This window comes from Chamaea fasciata, unplaced genomic scaffold, assembly GCF_029207755.1.
Source record: "Chamaea fasciata isolate MVZ Bird 193981 ecotype frontalis unplaced genomic scaffold, bChaFas1.0.hap1 SCAF_13, whole genome shotgun sequence".
In the NCBI taxonomy this organism is placed as follows: domain Eukaryota; kingdom Metazoa; phylum Chordata; class Aves; order Passeriformes; family Sylviidae; genus Chamaea; species Chamaea fasciata.
The window spans coordinates 19,186,515-19,207,615 of NW_027094098.1; the positions used below are offsets into that span (position 1 = coordinate 19,186,515).

Genomic DNA, 21,101 nt, shown 5'->3' on the forward strand with positions numbered 1-21,101 from the left:
GAGCATAGAAAGTTTCTGAGCTGCAGAAAATACAGAACAAGCAACTCTTGTGTGCTGTAAGGTGCAGGTGTAGTGTTGAGTGATTGGCTTAAGTAGATGTTTGTAAGCTTTTAGCGTCAGCCTGTTAGTTAAAAAAACTTTTAAAAGGCCTTGTAACAAAGAGAACTTTGGCATCTGTTGCTGTGGCATGAGTTTTACCATCTTTGATGTCTCTGCCTTCACTGAGACTGATAATGAAAGAAAAAACTCGTGGAGCACCTTTCAGTCACCCTGTCTCATGTTATTGGTGATTAGATCCAACAGAATCATCTGTGGTATCACTTCTACTCCCCCCTTCTCCTGGTCTAAAATGCCTTTTAGAGTGTGATGTGTTCTTTTAATAGTTCTTTGACTTGTGGAAGAGTGGGGGATTCTAGAAGCGTGGCTAACACCCTAGTCTACTAAAAATGTGACCATTTTTTGGGCTGTGTATGCAGAGCTATTGTCTGGTTTTACTTCTTGTGGCACCCTTGGTGAAGCGAATGCTTGTAGAAAAGGTTGACAGGCATGATTGGTTGTTTCCTTTGTGTAGACAGAGGCAAAACCTGCACCTGAAGAGGATATTTTTGAATTTCTCAAAAGATGGGGACTTGGTGATATCTGTTTGCCATAATTGTAGACTTTGTGAAGCCCAGCTCTTGTAGGGACAGGAGGTTGCACAAGCTGACCGGCAGGGCAAGTATTAATGATAGCTTTAGCTTGACTTTTGGAAATGTGAAACAGTGGCACGAATGTTTGTGTATTTTGGTGAAAAAAGGCGTGACTTGGTGCTTGTGCAAAAATGTTCGGCAAAGTGTTTGAAACAACTGTTGTTGTTAGTTTATCTGCTCTAACATTTAAGGTCCAACATCTCCTCTTACAACCACCTTGCCCACCCTCACAGAGAATTCCTGACAAAGGGGCTCAGCTAAAAGCAATCCCGTGTCCCCACAGTGCCGTGGGGAGATTTGAGCCAAACAAGTGGCAAGATAAAGATCCTCCTTCAGCCAAGCAATTTTAGCACGTCCTAAAAGCCCAGCTCAGCGCTGTGTGTGTCACTGAATTGAGTGTGTGCTCTCCCAGGAAAGGTCAGATGCTCCATCCCTCCCTTCCCTGATCCCTGCTGAGTACAAGGCCGTGTCTCGCTGCAGAGATCAGCGCTGCCTGATGGCATGGAGAGCTCTAATCACTAATCACAAATATTTCTAAAATCAGAGCTAAGTGACTTTAGTCCCAGGCCTGAAGTCCCTTTTCAAACCTGATAGTGTCTCCTTTTAATAGGATTATATTTTATTAAGCTGAACTGCCACAGTACACACCAGAGGGTGGAAATGCTGCAGAATCTTCTGTTAAGAATGTGTGTAATAGCTGATTGGAGGGGGAAAAAAAGGGATATATTGGCATGAAAGCCAAGTGCCTGTTCCTGAAAGCATCTGTGTCACTCATCACAGCTCACAGGTGGGATATTTTAAAGGCCAAATACTGTAAATACTTAACCTTTCCCCCGTTTCTTTTTCATCTCGATTTTGGCCATGCCCCATGAAGTGCTCAATCTATTCAGCTGTAATTTGCTCTGCTAATTCCTCTATGTGTTCAGTCATTCGCTGGGTTTTAATCTCTTTAATTCAGAGTTGTACTTCCCTCTCTCCTGCACATCTCAGTGTCTGATGACAGAGCATTCAGAGCTCCCAGAAGTTTCACTTTTTGAGGCTTTTGACTTTATGGTCCTGGATAAATATTTCATTCACAAACAGAAAAGAAAAAAATAAATAGAGCACATTTGGGTATTTTTATGTATGGGACTTTGATTCTATGGTTGCTCATAGAAACCAGATCCTCCAGGATTGATTTTTATTATCTCCAGACATGATTTGCCTTGGAATCGATACAATAATGTAAAATGTCATTGCAAATAGAGGACATTGATCTGAGATGCATTTATTAACTCCTGCAGATAAAAGCCAAAATGGAATTGGTAAATGTGCTGGTATTCCAAAAAAAAAAGAAAGAGGAAAAAAAGAGTCCCCAGTGCCCGAGTTAAGAGTTCATCTACAAGAAAAACACATCTTAAAATCTTGTACAGGAAATGGTTTATGCAGATAAGGAAAAATGTATCTGGATCTTTACCAGTGTAACACTAATCTGAGAGAATTAGGTAATTAGCTGGTTAATCAAACTGGAAATTGCTGCTTATCTGCCCAGGTCCTCATAAGGAAAATCAGCAGTCAGGAGAATTTCCAACTGACCTTCCCTACTCAGGCACAAGAGGGAATGGGAGAGGGACATGTACTGCAGACCTCGAAGTAGGCTAAAGTTAGGAATTAATGATCTTGGAGTCTTTTCCAACCTTAATTATTCCACAGTTCTGTAGGATCTTGTACACCATTCCCATTCTCTTCCCAGCAGCATGGAGGTGCAAACTTGAATGAAGGCAAGGCTGGAAGAAGAAAGGAAGGAAGAATAACAATAATTTGGATAATTTCCTTTAGAAGGGGGACAGTCTGAAGGAACTGGTAATTTGGGGGCTGTGGAGGAGAGTTTTGATTTTCTTCAGGGTTTGTGTGCTGGATAAATATATCCAAACCTGAGTATTCCCTTCCACCTCCTCCTGTGTGCTGGGATTGGTGTCTAAATAAGCACTGAGGTATTAGCTGCAGCCAGCCTTGGAAACGCCGACATTATCCCTCCTTCCCTTTTTAATCTGCCTCTGAATGCTCAATTGCACCCATCGGAGGCCAACAACAGGAGCTGCATCTCCCGAGCGTGTTCCAGCTCAGTTTTTTCTTGGAGTCAGACCCTCAGTGCTCCTCCAGCAGCCAGGGCTGGCACCGCAGACCTGCAGACATTTAGACATCCTCACCCCGCCGAATCCATCCCCCGGAGTGGCTCACACATCCCGGGGCTGAGCCAAACTGGGAATTGAGTCCACCCAGCCTGGAAAAGCCCCTCTGGTCAGTGGGAATTCTCCCGCCGGGCACAGCATCCGTGACACCCCCGCGTCATTCCAAGGCTGCTCTGCGCTGACCTAGTTTTTAAAGGAAAAAAAAAAAAAAAAGAAGGCGTTTTCTGCCAGTGTCAGCCTGTGCCGAGGTTTGTGTCACTTGTGTCACATCCCGCCGATGGATGTGACAGGAGCAGCCCCGCCGGTGCGACAAGCGGAGCTGTTTGCCCGGAACAAATCCTCCCTCCCCATGGACACCCCATCCATGGCAGGGCTGCCCCGGCTGCTTCCCTCGCAGATGGGAATTTGGGATGCATTTTGGGATGCATTTCCGATTGCAACCCCCTGGTCCTGTACCCTCGGTCCTGCAGCCTGGGGGGTTGCAATTGGAAACGCGTCCCAAAATGCATCCCAAAAGATGCGCTCTCTGCTGATGATGGGCAACTGATAAAGGAGAGAAGGGAGGTAATCAGCCTTCCCACAGAGGGCAGGTGCTGCTCAGATCCCTCTCTTCCACGGGAGAAAGAAAACTTCGTTAAAATCTCTTGTAGGATAAACCAAATCTATTTACTGAGCCAGAAGGATCCCGAGCTCCGGGCACTGCAGCTGCACCGAGGGAGGTGAGGGAGGAAAATCGGGATTTCAGGCAGGACTGAAGGAGGCGAGAGGAGCCGGGCTGAGCTCAGGGCAGCCCGGCAGGGAGGATGGTGAGGGCTGAGCATCCAGAGCATCCCTCAGGAGCTCTCGGGCTGCTCGGCTCCAGCAGGACTGGAAAAACCATGGGAATCTGGGAAGCGCCGCCTCTGTCACACAAAAAACGTCCTCCTGAGAGTGCTGGAGTGGAAGGAAGGCAGGGAAGGAATTCTGCTGTTCCCCGAGCCTTCAGTGACACCTACAGACATCCCTGCCGGTGTCACATCAGCCCCTGTCACCGCAGGGATGCTCCCAGGCTGGGCAGGGACAGCAGGAGAAATTCCCCATGGAAGGGTTCCTCCAGGCTGGGCAGGGACAGCAGGAGAAATTCCCCATGGAAGGGTTCCTCCAGGCTGGGCAGGGACAGCAGGAGAAATTCCCCATGGAAGGGTTCCTCCAGGCTGGGCAGGGACAGCAGGAGAAATTCCCCATGGAAGGGTTCCTCCAGGCTGGGCAGGGACAGCAGGAGAAATTCCCCATGGAAGGGTTCCTCCAGGCTGGGCAGGGACAGCAGGAGAAATTCCCCATGGAAGGGTTCCTCCAGGCTGGGCAGGGACAGCAGGAGAAATTCCCCTGGGAAAGGTTCCTGCAGCCCTGGCACAGCTGCCCGCAGGGATTTTACAGATGTGTACATGTGGCACTTGGGGACAGGGGACAGTGGCGAGGACTGGGTGGACTCGGTGACCTCAAAGGATATTTTTCCAGCCTAATGATTCCATGGAGCCTGCAGGCATTTTTGGAAGCACCAGGTACTCACAGTTCCTACAGCGCCTGCAGGAGTTGTGCTGAGCTGCTCTGGCCTGCAGCAAACAGCCATTGCTTGATTTATATAAATTTTATATGAATTTTATTTCAATTTTATACGAATTTTATATCAATTTTTATATATTATGAAATGGGTGTTCATATAAAATTTTTATATATTTAATACATATTTTTAAATTATATATATGTGTTTTATATAAATCCTAGAATTCTATTATATTTCATGTTCTCTACTTTTACATAAATCTATAATATCCTAACTATATAAACCTATAATATTCTAACTATGTTCTGGAATATAAATATTCTATACAGAATATTTAATATGCATTATATATCTAATATATTTTACAATGTAATTGTATAGAACTCTAGAATACAAATTACATACCAGAATTCCATGTTCTAGAATCTATCCTAGATTCCAAAATTCTCTACAATTACCTATTCTGTGTATTTATAGTCTGTATATTCTTCATTCTTTTCATGTTTGCAAACACCTGGGAAATATTTAATGTATTCATTAATTTATTAATTGAATAAATTAATAACAGTTGTTTTAAGAGTTCCTCTGTTTGGAACACAAAACACGGACGAATTAAATTTGTCCAGGAGAACACAGCCAAGTCCCTGAGGACTTGATCTGAAATCTCTACGGACAGCAGCACAATCTTCCTCAGCACCTCCTGCAGACTTTTGATAAGGCTGAAAATCCAGGAGCAGCTTTGCATCCCCTGGATTTCCGTGAGTAGCTCTGCCCAGCCCTTATCTGTGTTGCTGTATCTTTATTATTTTAGCAGAGAATCAAGCAGTTGGGCAATAGGCTCAGGAAGGAGAAGTGAAGATTTTGGTGTCATGTACCAGAGATTGAATAATGCTGGTATTATTTTAGCCTGACAGCTCAGCAGAGTAGATTTTTGGAATAAGCAAAAATATCTATCTCCGTATGATTTTTCAGACTTTTGCTCTCGTTGTTAAACAATATTTTTTCTCCTTTTCATTTCCTCTGAGGCCCTGTAGAAAAAAAAAAAAATTGCTGCATTTTTTTGTCAACAGAAATGGAAGAGAAATGTTAACTTTAGAGGCAGAGGGAATTCACAGGCACAGACGAGGAGCTGGAGTCTGCATAATGTGTCGTGGCTCATCTTTCCCTGCCACCACTCTGCTCACACTGAAGTGAAAAATAGACAATTAAACCAGTGGGAAAGGAGCTGTGGGGCTCCAGCTGTGAGAAAGGGATTAGTCCTGAGTGAGGGTGGAGCTGCTGCCTGTGTTGGACACAGAACCTGCCGCGTCACAGATCCAGGTTTGGGGCTTCCCTTTGGATTTGTCCTGGTTAGGAGCCTCCCTTCTGCTTCAGCTCCCTGAAATGCCCACCTGGCATCACACCCAGGGTTTGGGTTCCATGCTCTGGAAGGGTCTGTGGGTATCACCCATCATTTATATTTATTCTTTGTGGGGGCTCTCCTTGCCCAAGGGAAGGGCTTGAGATGTGAAACCATCACAAATCAGAGAGCGTGGCCAGTCCTCCGTGAATATAATAACAATAATCTCAGCCTCATCTTTGCCTTTCCAGGTATGGCCAGATCAGAAACTCCTGGGTTTAACACACCCTTTTTATTCCAGTTTTGGGGATTTTACATTTAATTTAGGAACAAATTATTTTTTAATTTTTTTAGTTTCTAGAGTAGTTTTTTGATAACCACAGTGAGCATTGCACGAGTGTGAAACAACTCTTGGAAGCGAGAAGACTCAAATAAGAGAATCTCTGATAAAAAGTTTTACTTCAGCCTTTCAGATCTGCTGCACTCTTTTCCAGCCTTTTCTTTCCTCCTTCTTCATCAGGATGGTGGCTGGAAGAGGATCCCGGAGGGTTTATTAAGTGTTTTCATCCAACAGCTAGAGAAAGGATAAACCCAAAGATGGAATAATTCACTTGTTGATTTAAGGACCTTCCTAAGTGGGGATCTGTTCCTCAGGAGAACAAGAAAAATCCTTTTTTTTTTTTTTTTTTTTTCCCCTCCTCCTTTCTTTGTTGTTTGTAGATCCAACCCGGGTGATGGTGTCCCCTTTCAGCATGGATGTCACCGTTGGGGAAAGCATCGTCCTGCCCTGTCAGGTGTCCCACGACCACTCCCTGGACATCGTGTTCACCTGGTCATTCAATGGGCACCTGATAGACTTTGAGAAAGATGGGGATCACTTTGAAAGGGTTGGAGGGGTAAGTATTGAATCTGACAAAGTGGGTGATGTGGAAAAGGTTGTGACAAAAGGGATCTCATGGAGGCAGCAAGAAAAAGGAGGGAAGAAATGGAAAATTTTCAGCAGAGGTCAAAAAGTGGGAAGGGTTTTGCGTGGTGCTCTGAGGGAGGTTTTAGAGAGCAGCAGGTCCCAGGCATAGCGACAGTTCATGTTTACATTTGTCGGGAAAGAAAAGGAATGCTGAAAGGAAAAGGACATACAATTTCCAAGCCTTGTTCTTATCCTTTAATAAAAACCATGAAAAGGTGAACTCACAGATTGATGCCCAGGGCTCACAGCAGCAGCTGTGGCTTGTCAGGAGGACTGCTCCTGCTTTGGGCCCACAGAGCTAAAATTACAAACTTTATTAATATCCCTCAGTCCAAAGGCCACAACCACGAGGTTCCCCTGAGGTTTCCAACGTATCAAATGCTTTGTGTCTGGAGAGAAATTGAGAGAGGTTCTCAGCATCCAATACATCCAGAAACCTAATTAGTTCTATTCAACAGTTAATCAGACGTGCACTTGGCATTTGGAAAACAAATTACTGCTGGTGTGTGATGCAAGATCTCCTCAGAGAGTGCTGTTCTCATGTTCTTTAGCACAAAAATGCTGGGCAATCAGGATGCTGGCTGGGACACAAAGCCATGAAACTACTGCTGACAATCTCCAAATTTGGGCTGGGCTTCCCTTGCAGGAGGGATGGAGACACAACCTGGGCCTCTGGATGCCAGAGAGGGTAAAAATCGGATATCCAGAGAGAAAAAGGAGGAATCAGAGTGAACCTGTCCTACACTGTCACGTGGTTTTAATGGAGAAAGTGCTTAACAGCCGCCAACCCTGCTCCTTGGAGGAGCCAGGATTTTAGGGATGCTCCCTCTCTCACCTTCCAAGCACACTCCCATCATTTTAACACTGCTGATGTTTCCATCAGCCAGCGCAAAGTAAATCCATTAGTCACAGTGTCCTTCATGCGATAATGACGTTTAGGGCTCATTAAAACGTCATTGTAACCACTTTTCCCTTACTTTTATCAGCAGGATTCAGCTGGTGATTTGATGATCAGGAGCATCCAGCTGAAGCACGCAGGGAAATACGTCTGCATGGTGCAAACAAGTGTGGACAAGCTCTCAGCTGCTGCAGACCTCATTGTAAGAGGTATTTGAATTTTGCTGCTGTTGTTGGTGTTGTTGTAGAGTTTTATTTTTTTTTCCTCTGCCTTCTGCAATCCCTGGGCTCAGAGACAGCCCAGCATCTTGTAATTAATCTGAGAAAAAAAAGCCCTGAGCACACGCTGGGGTTCACAGCATCAACCAGAGCAGGTGAAGAGTTTCAGGTGCTCCCAGAACAGCCCCAGCCCACACAGCCCTGGTACCTGTCCTGAGTGCCAGCCCTGCCCCCACTGAGCTCATTTGTGCCCTGAACTGTGCAGCAGGAGCAGCGTCCAGCTACAGGCAGCATTTCTGCCAAGAAATGTTATTGTTTGTTGGAATAAACATGATTTAGTGACTTCGCTGATATATATCAGGATCTCTTCATTACCGTGCACAGGTGATGTGTTAAGTTTGACTTTAACAGGGCTGTAATTAATTAGCCTGAGCCTGTGTCCTTATGAGAAATCTGATCTGTATTTTCCTGCTTGTCAATTCTGGGGGAGGCAAACTTGGGTGCTGCTCTGTCCCTGCTACCCTTGGGTCTCATAAACAGGAGGAATATTAAATTCTCCCAGGGAAATGACCCTTGATGATGATGAAAGTACAGATCTTGTCACTCCCTAAAAACACCAGGAGTGGTAAAACACTGGTCAGAGCAGCTGTGGCTGTCCCTGGATCCCTGGCAGTGTCCAAGGCCAGGCTGGGTGGGGTTTGTAGCACCCTGGGACAGTGGGAGGTGTCCCTGCCATGGCAGGGGTGGCACTGGGTGGGATTTAAGGTCCCTTCCATCCTAAACCATGCTGGGACTCTCTGAGATGGGAGCAGACTGGGCACCGCTGGGGCAGCAATGGCCACGGGATGGAGCAGAGGGGTCTCTCCCTGCCTGCTGCTCCCTGCAGAGCTTCACTGGTTAAATCCCCCCGGAGAACATCCTGCTCCCTCCCACCACGGTGCTCCCAGCCCCGGGCAGGCACAGAGAGCTGGAGCTGCCCTGCAGGGACCCCTCACCCCTGTCCCCAGGAGGGGAAGATGAACCCAGAGCTTCTCCCTCGAGTCACTGGGATTGTTCTCCATCCCCCCGCAGGTCCCCCAGGTCCCCCCGAGGCTGTGACCGTCGACGAGGTGACAGACACCACGGCCCAGCTGTCCTGGAGGCCGGGGGCAGACAACCACAGCCCCATCACCATGTACGTGGTGCAGGCACGCACGCCCTTCTCGGTGGGCTGGCAGGCAGTGAGCACAGGTAAGGCCCTGCCCTGGCCCCCAGGGAGCTCCAGGGCTGCCAAACCCCCCCCTCCGCACACACACAGCGCTGCCTGGGCCAGCTCTGAGGTGAAAAGCAATTTCCCTGGCTGCAGAGCGCTGCTCTTATTAACTAGTTTCAGGTTTGGCAAGCCGAAGATTTAAGGGTGCAGTCAGCGCCATTACTCACCCATTTTTCTCATGAATGTTTAAGGGGAAACAGAATGAATCCTTATCTCTTGTTGCTGTGCTGGAGATATACAACAGTAATTGTGGTCTATAAAGACATCCCTCAGGGACAGACCGTGTCATCCGGCCTATCTTTAAGGAGAATTATTTTCCTGATAGAGGGAAAAATCCCATGATGTGATTGCTCATTCCGTCAGAGGTTAATTTGGTTCCAGTAACCGTTAAACAGAGACAACAGTGTGTTTTAAAAAGAGAAAAAAATAAAGACCCTCCAAGCCTCTTGTCTTGACATTTTGTTTCCAAAGTGTGGAGATTTTGGAGAAACTCTTAGAGGGCAGGAATTCCTGGGCTAAAAGCACAGGGGTTTAATGCTGCCTCTTTGGCAAAACGTTAGAAAGATGAGAGAAAGTTTATCAACCCTCCTTGGTATTGATGTTAAGCCCTCACCTTTAAGGAAATGAGATTTCCCTGTGCCTTTTTCCCAGCAGTTTTTAATATCCCAGAGGGTTTCCTTGCACCCCTAGTTCCAGAGCTCATCGATGGCAGGCAGGACATTCACAGCCAAAGTGGTGGGGGGTGAGATTTCTCTGTGCCTTTTTCCCAGCAGTATTTTAACATCCCGGTGGGTTTCCTTGCACCCCCAGTCCCAGAGCTCATCGATGGCAGGACGTTCACAGCCACGGTGGTGGGGCTGAACCCGTGGGTGGAGTACGAGTTCCGAGTGGTGGCCGCCAACCTGATCGGGATCGGGGAGCCCAGCAGGCCCTCGGAGAAGAGGAGAACTGAGGAGGCTCGTAAGTGGTGCTGGGCACAGCGGCTGAGGGTGAAATCCTGGTGCAATAAATGCCAAGAGATATCTCAGCTGTGGGGAAGTATCATCACAATTCAGGACAGCTCATGTAATGACGCGTAGAACTCTGATTTCTTCAGAGGGCTTGTAGCAGAGTTTATTGAGAGACGGATTCTTTTATCCAGTGTTTGGGTACAACGAACAGGATTGGTCCTTTAGGGCACCGCCTTTTTGTTAACATCTCTACCAGTAAACAAAACAGCAGGTGTCAGGAGGAGATCTACAGGGGTTGTTTATAGGGATTGTTTTGGGTTCCTCCTCACCATTTCCCAGGCCAGATTGAGAGTTTTGTCCCTGGCTTTCCCGACAGGCTTCAAGGCACTGCCTGGAGCCTGAGAATCCATGTTCTGCCCACACTCAGTTCCCACAGGGAAGCCCTGGCAGGTGGCTCCTCTGTTCTGTTGGAGCCCGTAGAGGAACCGAATATGAAACAGGAAAATAAGTAAAAGACCTCTTTTAATGGGGGACAAATGTTTAAACTAAACAATTAGAGACTGAATACACGAGTTAATTGACACACTTTTAATGTACTATTATTGACATACTTTCAATGTGCTGTTTGCCATGGCAAATTAAGTCATGTTAACAGTTCCTGGCACCAGCAGGGGAAGCCCAGCAGTGTCCTGTTGCTGCACAGCTCTGTTCCATCTCCATGTGGGTTTCAAAGCTGTCACATCCATCTTCCGCATTTGTTTTTTTCTGCAGTCCCTGAGGTGACACCAGCTAATGTCAGTGGAGGTGGAGGCAGCAAGTCTGAGCTGGTCATTACCTGGGAGGTGAGTCTCGCTCCAGCCTTGTGTGCATTTCAAAGGGTCGGCAGTAAAAAAAGCCCAGATTGCGTGATGAGAGCAGCCCAGCTGAGCAGATGGAGCAAAGGGATGGGCCCACCCCCTCCCCAAGGAAATGGGGAGCAGGGACCATGGGGAGCAGGATTTGCCACCAACTCAGCTCTCCCTGACTCCCAGCACATCCCCATGGCAAAATGCGGATGGCCAGGAGCCACCCGAGGGATAAAACAGGTCTGGAACATCCTGACCTGGTGGAGAATTGCTGGGCTGGCTCCCAGCTTCCTCCCTCCTCCTCCTCCTCCTCCCTGGGATACAAGGCAGCAAACAGTTCAGAGCCAGCACAAGGCAGGCTGGCTTTCATTGCTGCTGATGGCAGCCAGCGAGAGGAGATGCAGAGACAAGAAATGTTTAATATTCCTTGAGGCAGACGGGGTTAGAACTTTAGTCATTTGTCTGCTCATATTTTCGTGTTGTGATGCGATGCAGCTGGCATATTTCTCCTAATAATGAACTCCACTAGACATGCTAACAGTTCCATTTAGCACTACTTCTGACCAAGCTGGCAGGATGAATCGCCAGAGATATTTCTGAGGTTATTAAAAACCTATAAATGGGGTTTTGTCCTCACCACACAGCTCAATGTGCTAAATTTCCTCCTCTGCTGGACTAATTAGTTACGCCGTGTCTCCTAAAGATGCTGCATGATGTTTCAAAAACACACATGGCCAGAACATCAGCCATTGGTTCCAGATGTAATTTGCACAAAATGTAATTCGTACTTTGATAGAAGAGTGACTTTTACTCTTCTTTATGTGATCCTTACAATACAGAGCAGGATGCAGTCAGCAGCAGCAGCAACCCTTGCTGAAGCTCCAAGGACATCTCAGGGAGGGTGGCCCATAATTATGGATTGTTTTAATACTGGAACATTTGGGTTTAGTGCAGCTTTTTAGGGGCTGCAAGCCTCAGAGTAGGAAACGTCAGTGTGTCCAGGGTGTGTTCTCTGGGGCTTCAGGTGTGATCCCAAAGGTGTGAGAGCAGCTGCACGTGTGTTGGGAAAGCAGGAGCTGTGTCCTTGCCTCACCCCAGCAAACCTGAATTCCAGAAATTCCAAAAACCTTCACAAAGTCTAAAATTGCATCAGCAATGGAGGCGCCATCCAGTCAGGGAGGGAAGGGAAATAAGCTTTAGGAGAAATGTCTCCTGGAGGTGCTGATTCCTGTCTCATGGAGCAGAGAGGGTCCGGTGCAGGCAGGAGGGGATGAATTCAGGTTGGACGTGGCACAGGACCCCCTGCACCTCTGTCTGCAGTGCTGTGTTCACAGAATCTCAGAATCGTCACAGAATTACAGAATCTCAGAATCACAGAGTTCCAAAATTACAGAATCACTGAATCACAAAGTCACAGTTTCACAGAATCATCACAGAATCACAGAATCTCAGAATCACAGAATCATAGAACCACATAGTCACAAAATCACAGAATCATCACAGAATCATCACAGAATCATCACAGAATTACAGAATCTCAGAGGATCACAGTATTCCAAAATCACAGAATCACAGAATCTCAGAATCACAGAATCATAGAATCACAAAATCACAGAATCATCACAGAATTACAGAATCTCAGAATCATCACAGAATCACCACAAAATCACAGAATCACTAAATCACAGAATCACGGAATCATCTCAGAACCACAGAATCTCAGAACCACAGAATCTCAGAATCACACAATCTCAGAATCACAGCGTCACAGAATCATCACAGAATCAACCACAGAATCGATCACAGAATCACAGCATCAACTAGGTAGGAAAAGACCTCCGAGATCATCAAGTCCTCTGAGCAAAGAGGACTCCCCGGGGTGCAGCCGGGGCGATCAGCACCCGCTGAAACCTCTGTTTGTCCCTGCCCACAGACGGTGCCCGAGGAGCTGCAGAACGGGGGTGGCTTTGGCTACGTGGTGGCCTTCCGTCCCCTGGGCACGGTGAGCTGGATGCAGACCGTGGTGGCCTCCCCGGACGCCGCCCGCTACGTGTTCCGCAACGAGAGCCTGCCGCCCTTCTCGCCCTACGAGGTCAAAGTGGGCGTCTACAACAACAAGGGCGAGGGCTCCTTCAGCCCCGTCACCGTGGTCTACTCGGCAGAGGAAGGTAGAGATGAGCCCCCCGAGCCTCCTCTGCCCCCCTCCCCTGCTGCAGGGTCTCCAAGGGCTCGGTCTCCCCACCTTGACACGTCCTCTGATAGCTCAGCCCTTCGCTCTGATTTGTAACAAACGGGCGGCCGTGATTAATTCTTCTGGCGGTCGTTAAAATGGCCTCAATCGTAATGAAATCTTTTGATATTAATGGGAAAGTAATGTGTAATGTGGGGAGAAATCCGCCGAGGTTTAGTGGGAATTAATGGCCGCTGATTAGAAAATGTTCCCACTTGTCCTAATTACGGTATGTGGTATCCTGGGCTGAGTTTAGTCGTGACATCTTATTATTTCTGAGGGAGAGGCCCGGCCCAGCCTGACAGGCCATCGGTTTGAAACGTGGACATGTGTTTGCTTCCTGCCTTGTGCAGTGAGGAAAATAAATCCCCTGATATTCAGGACTAATTGAACATAGAACTGAAAAGTCTCACTTCTGGTTTTAACTGCCCAGAGCCGACGAGAGCCCCAACCACTGTTTTGGCCAGAAGCCTTTCTGCCTCAGACGTCGAAGTTTCTTGGGCTCCCCCGTGGGAGAACCAGCACAAAGGAAGGATACAGGGATATGAGGTATGGGAAACAGAGTGCAGGGTCCTTTCAGCAGCAAGCCTCGAGGGGACACAGAGACGTCCTCGTGCTGCTCCTCCTGCCACGGGTGTGTTCCTCAAGTGGATTTGCTCCTCTTTGCCTCTTTAGTGCACAGAGATTTCTCACATGTGGTTAAAAATTCCACCTTTTTCTCACAGGGTTAAAGATTCCACCTTTCTCTCCCAAGGCTAAAAATTCCACCTTTCTGTGTGGGATCTGGCTGGGAATGGAGCCCTCCACGAAGGTGCTGCCATGGCCAGGCTTGGGGAGGGGGCGCTGGAGCTGGGCTGGTCCCCAGCAGGACCGGGGATGGTGGCACGGAGCAGGAGCTGTCCCCAGGGGCAGATCTGGGTCGGTGACAGGAACAAAGGGGTGCTGCCATCCCCTCTGGGGCCGGGCACTGCCGCCAGCCCTGCTCTGCCTCTCCCAGGTGCGCTGCTGGCGGCACGACGAGAAGGAGGAGAACGCCCGAAGGGTGCGGACGGTGGGGAACCAGACCTCCACCAGAGTGACCAACCTGAGGGGCAATGCCCTCTACCACCTGGCAGTCAGGGCCTACAACACGGCGGGCACCGGCCCCTCCAGCGCCGCCGTCAACGTCACCACCAAAAAGCCACGTGAGTGTTGGCAGGGACGCCCTGGCAGGCCCAGCCGCTGCTCCCCTCTCTCGTTTCCCAGCTCTCCTGAGTCTGAAGGAGCTGTCAGACTCCTCCTCGCCAGGTTTTTGTGCAGATTTACCAGGCTCAGCCTTTTTATTTGATTTTTTTTTTTTTCCGTGAGGTTCTTTCCCGGTGTTAAGTAAGCAGAGCATGCAAAACCGAAATCACAGCTGTGCAGGCAAATTAAATATTTATCTCAGTGTTCAAGAGGGCTTTTTCTCCTCTGGTCTCAGGCATGTTGAGCAACTGACTGAATCCTTTTTTCCATTTCAAGCCCCGTGTCGTGTCACACCTCCCGTGACCTTGAGGACACAGATCAGTGAAGCAGCTCGTTAGTTTTCCTGAGGGACAGGGCTCTGGGCAGGCTCAGCTGTGCTGCTGGAAGCCCCCCTGGCACTGGAGGGGATCCAGCTGGGAGTTGATTCTCCTCAGTAACGTGGTGCTGTCTGTTTTTTGGTGTAGCACCGAGTCAGCCCCCCGGGAACATCGTGTGGAATTCATCCGACTCCAAGATCATCCTGAACTGGGACCAGGTGAAAGCCTTGGACAACGAGTCAGAAGTGAGAGGCTACAAAGTGAGTATTTCCATGGTCCGTGCAGGATGTCCCAAGTCTGATCTGGGGCATTCCTCCAAAGCCAGAGCCATGCCTGTGGACGTGAGCATGTTTTTCCTGCAGCTCCCACCTGCAGGACCTCACTCCTGCCTTCCCTGGAAACTTCCCCAAGGCTGTAGTTGGCTCCTTAATTGCAGATAAATAAAACGCTTTTTTAAATAGCTCCCGTTTCCTTCAGAAAGCCAAGCCAAGAGGAAAAGAAAGAGAATCCTCATTAGAAGCAGTTTTAATAGGACATAATTTAACTAGAGAGAAACCTTGGGAAGAGTTCAGCTCCATCACCTTCCACAAGGGTTTCATTTAGCCCAAAAAGACATTGCCCAGGGGTTGGAGCTGTGCAAACATTTTCCACCAGAGCCTGAGCCAGTGAAGGTCCTGGCCTTGCTCCATGGTTTATTCCCAGCCTGGAATGCCAGCAGCTTGGCGAGCCTGTGCCAGCTCCCCTCAATTCCTGCACCAAGTTTTAAGTGTCTTTGGTGCTCTGTATGGGCTCATCAAAAATAAGCGATTCCTCAGGGTTTCTAGTCCAAACCTCGGATGAACCTCAGCAATCTGGACCGGCTTTTCACTACATATTTTAGGTTTGAAATGTAAATTAGGGAGTCAGTGGAAAGAGGGAGAGAGAGCCTCATCACCCTGGAGAAGCATCTAGAGGGTTTCTAAAACATTCTCCTTTAACATACTGTAAGGATAGCACAGCCACATGGACTTATTTCCTGAATCACAGCAAAACATTGCCTGGTTTTCTTCTTTTCGCACAGAAATCTTGTGTTTTATGCACAATTTATGATATAAATCAGTGCAACTCCCACAGCTCAGAAGGTCATTCACAAAAGTCATTTATTCTGGGAAACCATTGGTGGCACTGCATCAAATATCCCAACTCAGAAGAAGCATAATAAGGAGTTTCTGACCTCTGTAAAGAGGTTTTTACTTTTATAAGGGTTTATTTTAGCTTGACCAAGGTAAAGGTTTCTCTGAGGGGCCCCAGCACGTGTTGGGTGCTGGTGATCAGCATCATCCTCCTGCCCGTGTCACTGCCCTGCCCAGGCACTGCCACCTCTGTGCTGGTGTCCCCAGCAAATCCCACGTGTCCCCTGTGTCACCAGACCCCGCCTGAGCATCAGGGGCAGGAAAAGAGCAGCAGCAGCACCTCTGAACACCCTGGGGTGGACAGCCCTGAGGACAAGGGGCAGCTCTGCCCTTTCTGCCTCCTGCTCTCTCTCCCTCGGCCGCAGGTTTTGTACAGGTGGAACCGGCAGAGCAGCACGTCTGTGATAGAGACAAATAAAACCTCCGTGGAGCTGTCCCTGCCCTTTGAGGAGGATTACATCATCGAGATCAAACCCTTCAGCGACGGCGGCGACGGCAGCAGCAGCGAGCAGATCCGAATCCCAAAGATTTCCAGTAAGGATGGGGAGGGATTGGGCTCAGTGCCACCAGCAGATACTCCAGCCCCCAGATCTGATCTCGTCCCAAAAGCAACATTCAGGCACAAGAAACGCCCTCCTAAGTAGTTCTGTTTGTATTCAAGGTCTCCAGACACTTTTCCCTCTCCGTTCCCTGCACTGAATGTATTGTTTCACTGCAATCCACTGTAACAGAATACAGGATCCACAGGCTTCTAAATCCATAAGGTTACTGCACAGCCATCTCCCAGTGTGTGCTGGATGCATAAATATTTATTTAGGGAAATGAGGTGGTGTACAAGAGCAAACACAAAGAGTATTTTATTACACAACATGGCTTTTGCAAAATCTCCATGTCCCATCTTCCGTTAATAATGTCCCAGTTTATAAGCGGCGTTAAATCAGGAGCCTCTGCAATGCAGGAATATGGCATTAAAATTACAGCAATGTAGAAAAAAAAAAAAATCCTGGGTGAGAGCAGAGTTCTCCCCGCCGTGGCTGTGTAAACCATGCAGAGGAATTTAATCAGCAGCACGGGAGAGGGAAGGGGAGCTGGAGCACGCCAGCAGGCACACGGCTCCTCCGGGATGGGAGTCACAAGGAACAGCTGGGATGTGGTGCGATTGTCGAAAAATACCAAATGATGATAAGCAGGCAGCGTGTGAAGTGATAGAACGGTGAGAGGAGGAGCCTCGACACAACGGGGGCAGGAATTGAGAGCAAAAATTCAGTTGGAGAGGTGACCCTGAAGAGGAGGAGGGGTTGTGCCTTACCTGAGGAAAGGGGATTTAACCCTCGGGGGAGGTGGGTTAAGGAAGAGCTCAGGGATTGTTCTCTGCTCACCTCCGGCTCCTTTTCCCCCTCTCCCCTGTCAGATGCCTACGCCAGAGGCTCGGGCTCGTCCACCTCCAGCGCCTGCACCCTGTCAGCCCTCAGCACAATCATGATCTCCCTCACAGCCCGCTCCAGTTTATGACAACAATGACACCGAGGACTTCTTCTTTATAATATAAGCAACATTTAGCTAGTTGTTTCGGAGACACCCAGTACTAAGTAATATTGTGGTTTGAGTACATCTTACTACTGGAAAAAAAAAAAATAAAAAAAAATGTTTATGCTTCTTTAGGAATGGCATTATACAGTACTTCCTCAAAGCAAATATAGCTTTGTCTGAAGTTTCCTTGGAAACTCTGCAATGCACTGAAAACATCTGTAATACGATGTTACCAAAGCAGTTTACATATGTCCTTATATGCATATTTTTTATTATATATTTAGTGTTTTATAGAATTTTTTAAAGTTAACATACGATGTAGATATTAATTTTTTTCCTCTGCTATTAAAAAAAAATGCTACGGACGACATTATCACGGAAATATTGTTTGGGATTTTTTCCTTTTGCGACGGAGAGTTCCAAGTTGTTCTCGGCAAAATTGGCTGGAGCTGACCGTACAGTTTTACAGACCCGGATTGTAACAGGCTGAGTTGCACTGGCAGTTCCGGCCGCTGAACCCCAGTGCTCCTGACACACGTTCTATCCAGAGCTCTGCGCAGGACGAACCCAAAACCCTCGGAAGAGCAGGATTTTGGAAAAACCCACGTGCGTTTTTTGGTTGGTTGTGGACTACAGGACACGTAGCCGATATCCCAGCAGGGTGCAGCGAGGAGGGGGCTGCGAAATTGCTTTGTCTTGATCACAGTGAGCATCAGATTGGGTGGGAAAACGAAGATCCTGCAAAGCTGTGACCTTTGCCTGCGGTGACACAACGGGACGTCACGTTGGGCGCACGGCCAGCTCAACCCTCTGGAGATCTCATTCCAAGGAAACCCCTCACGTTTTGGGGATTCATTCCAAGGAAATCAGAACACTCTGAGACAGAAAGCTGCTCTGGGCTCGTTCTTTGGGACACAACTCCTCATCCTTGGCAACTCCACTCTCCAGAGAACACTTGGGAATCTGAGCGGGAGCGGCGCTGCCCCGGCTCCAGGTTATCCGTGGAAAAGTGGGAATCTCCTGGAGATCCCTGCTGGAAGTTTGCCTTTCCTAAGAAACTCTTCCCTGACGCCTGGAGGCAGAAGAGAGTCACACCAGAAATATCCACACGGGAATAATTCTTCTCAAGAGAAGGACTGTTTGTTACTACGGGGAATTTTGTAAGTTCAGATGGGATAACGCTGGAAAAGGCAACGGAATTTTCTATACAATTTTCAACTTTCAATGCGCTGCAGTGGTATTTCTTTCTTTTTTTTTTTTCTTCTTCTTCTCTCCTGATAGCTTGAATTTGCCTGTAACTTGTCTTTTTTGCTTACAAAATACTACAGTTAACTTTTAGACCTTCTAAATATATTTATTCAGTAACTCATAATCAGGATTCCACTTGTGTAAAAGTCAGGGGTGTTGACCAGAGAAATATTGTCAGTATTTCAAGCTGTGTTCCTTTCTTAGTTTGATATGGTTACTTCTATGTAAAAAAATAATAAAATAAAAAAAGAAAAACCTTCAAAAAAATCCACAAAACCAAGAAAAATGAAATAATAAAAAAAAGCTTCTGTAGTTTTCTCCCCGGTGTAAATGATATTTATCAGTGATCTAGCAGATGTAATCTTTTTTTAAAGGTATTGGTAATAAATATTCTGTCATTTGTAAAGATACCTGTCTTCCAGGAGCCTTTTTCCTCCACTCTTTGCTCTGCCCAGTGAGAAATTTCCCCTGAGAACCTGCTGAGACCGTCACTGATGTGAAGATACAAGAGTTGGTTTAAATCAAAACTTTGTGAAGGTACAAAAAAAAATAAATCTATTTATACACCTCTGGTGTAATTCTGCTCCCAAAACTGACCAAAAAATGTGAGCAGGTGAATTTTGGGGTTGTTTTGTAGAGCTGTGAGCTGCCCAGGCTCATGGAGATGGTGCTGCTGGAGCATCTCTGACCCTGTGGTGGAGCAAAACCCTTCCAGGCGCTGCCTCTGCTCATCCTGGGGAATCCTGAGGATTTTGGGAGCCCTGAAACCTCTAAGCCAAGCCACATTTCTAATCCTTTCAGGGGCAGGAGTTGAACGGCGCTCTCTGCGTTTCAAAGGAGCAGTGCTGCACTTGGCAATCAATGGAGCAGAAAAATAACCCGGGCCAGTGGCACAATTCCATTTTTAAAAAGAGAAGTGAAATTGCCATTTCCAGAGGCAGGTGAGAGGAGCAGCTCCTGGGGCTGCTCTCCTGGAGGCAGCAGGGAAGGGCTGGGCAGGAGGAGTGAGGGGGTTGGGAGCTGGGTTTGAAGGGAAAAAAGAAAAATGAATAATTCTGTGCTGTGGGAGTTAGGGGCTGGAGAGCTGGTGTGGTGATGACACAGCCTGGGCATGGACTGGGATCCTGGGATCCTTTTTCCCTGGTTCTGCCTGGAATGAAGATTTTGCTCCAGGGATCATGACCATGAGGAGGAGCTCGGCCAGGAATTGTCCTCATCCTGCACCCTTGGTTCTCCAGGATGTGAGATCCCAGCACAGCCTTGCCACCAAAGGTGAGTGGCTTGAACCTGCAGCCTGCCTGGGGAAATGCAGCTACTCCTGCTTTACACCGGGTTGGATTTATTTACTAGCATGAGTAGAAGTGTGGCTGCTGGCTCTCCAAAGCCATCCAGCCCTGCCTGTCCCCAAGAGGACCCATCCTGGGATTACCAAGGATATGCAAAATTAAATATTTAAATATATTGCATTCATCTCTGCAATAGCTTGCCATTAATGTGAATGAAGTTATGTGTAGAAACCTTATTTATTTATTTCTTAGGCCACTTGAAGGCATGACATAAAATACATTCCAATGAGTGAATTCTCTTTGGTCACATTTTTAGGATTTTTACCAATGAAATTCTGATTTTAAAGTTGTGCCCCTCAAACCCATTAAAAGCACACGCAGGAGAGACATTGGAGGCACAAATGTTATATTAATGAGCTACATTAATTTTGATGGAGCAATGCCACTTCACCCACATGAGAACTGGCTCATTTATTGTAATTATTTTTAGTCTGTAGGACCTGAGAACTCCATTTCTTTAGGCACCTCCCAAAGAACTTATTGGCTGGATGAAACCTTCATTTTTATTCTTTGTTAACATGTTTAACCCAGCTCCATGGACAGGAGGTTTCTTGGAATGAGAAGGAATTCTGCAAGACCAGGAGGACTTCATGGCCCAAGCCAGGGAGGTGAAAGCCCGAGGTCTGAAGGTTTATTTGGGAACTCCCTCAGTGGATCACAGAACACAGGGAAATAAATCAGAAGCTGAGGCTGTCTCAAACCCAGGTCATTTAAGATGGAACAAAAGAGAGGAAAGAAAACCAGGCTGCCCTACTGGGCTTGGATGTTCAGAATTTCTGGAGCTGCACACCCAGGAGGAGCCCAGCTCGTTGCAGCTCAGATTCCAAAGAGCACCAGGCTGTCCTTGGCACATTTCCTCAATGATTTCACATTTGCAAACTCTCTGTTCCCAGGCTGGTTTGTTTTGTTTTGTTGCTGCAATTGAGGAAGTTTATCTGTTTATGCCACTTTTCTCTCTCTTTTTTTTTCCCTTTCTTCCCCCTCTTAAGCTTTAATCTCTCGCGGCAGGAAGAACAAACACTCGCTTGTCCTCCTGCTGATGCTGCCTGAAAAAGAGCCTTGGATGGGAAAGGAGCCTCCAGTGAGTGCTGAGGTCCTGGGGAGCAGGGGATCCCAGCCATCCCAGCAGATTCCTCCTCTCAGGAGTGTGAGAATCACGGGT

General features: G+C 47.6%; 1 protein-coding gene across 4 annotated transcripts in view; it reads left to right on the forward strand.

The window, feature by feature from the left end:
• The window catches only part of LOC136296589 (contactin-4), a 260,514-nt gene extending 241,513 nt beyond the window's left edge, over window positions 1-19,001 (forward strand). For 3 of the 4 annotated variants that reach the window (XM_066195773.1, XM_066195776.1, XM_066195775.1), the window contains 11 exons: window positions 6,463-6,638; window positions 7,696-7,816; window positions 8,897-9,055; window positions 9,888-10,037; window positions 10,799-10,869; window positions 12,806-13,040; window positions 13,536-13,651; window positions 14,100-14,286; window positions 14,791-14,903; window positions 16,181-16,349; window positions 17,227-19,001. In XM_066195773.1, the coding sequence (XP_066051870.1) occupies window positions 6,463-6,638; window positions 7,696-7,816; window positions 8,897-9,055; window positions 9,888-10,037; window positions 10,799-10,869; window positions 12,806-13,040; window positions 13,536-13,651; window positions 14,100-14,286; window positions 14,791-14,903; window positions 16,181-16,349; window positions 17,227-17,327 (1,598 nt within the window). In that variant the 3' untranslated portion in view covers window positions 17,328-19,001. The remainder of the gene's footprint in view (window positions 1-6,462; window positions 6,639-7,695; window positions 7,817-8,896; window positions 9,056-9,887; window positions 10,038-10,798; window positions 10,870-12,805; window positions 13,041-13,535; window positions 13,652-14,099; window positions 14,287-14,790; window positions 14,904-16,180; window positions 16,350-17,226) is intronic. The other variant, XM_066195774.1, reaches the window with a different exon arrangement.
• Window positions 19,002-21,101: the final 2,100 nt, after the last annotated feature.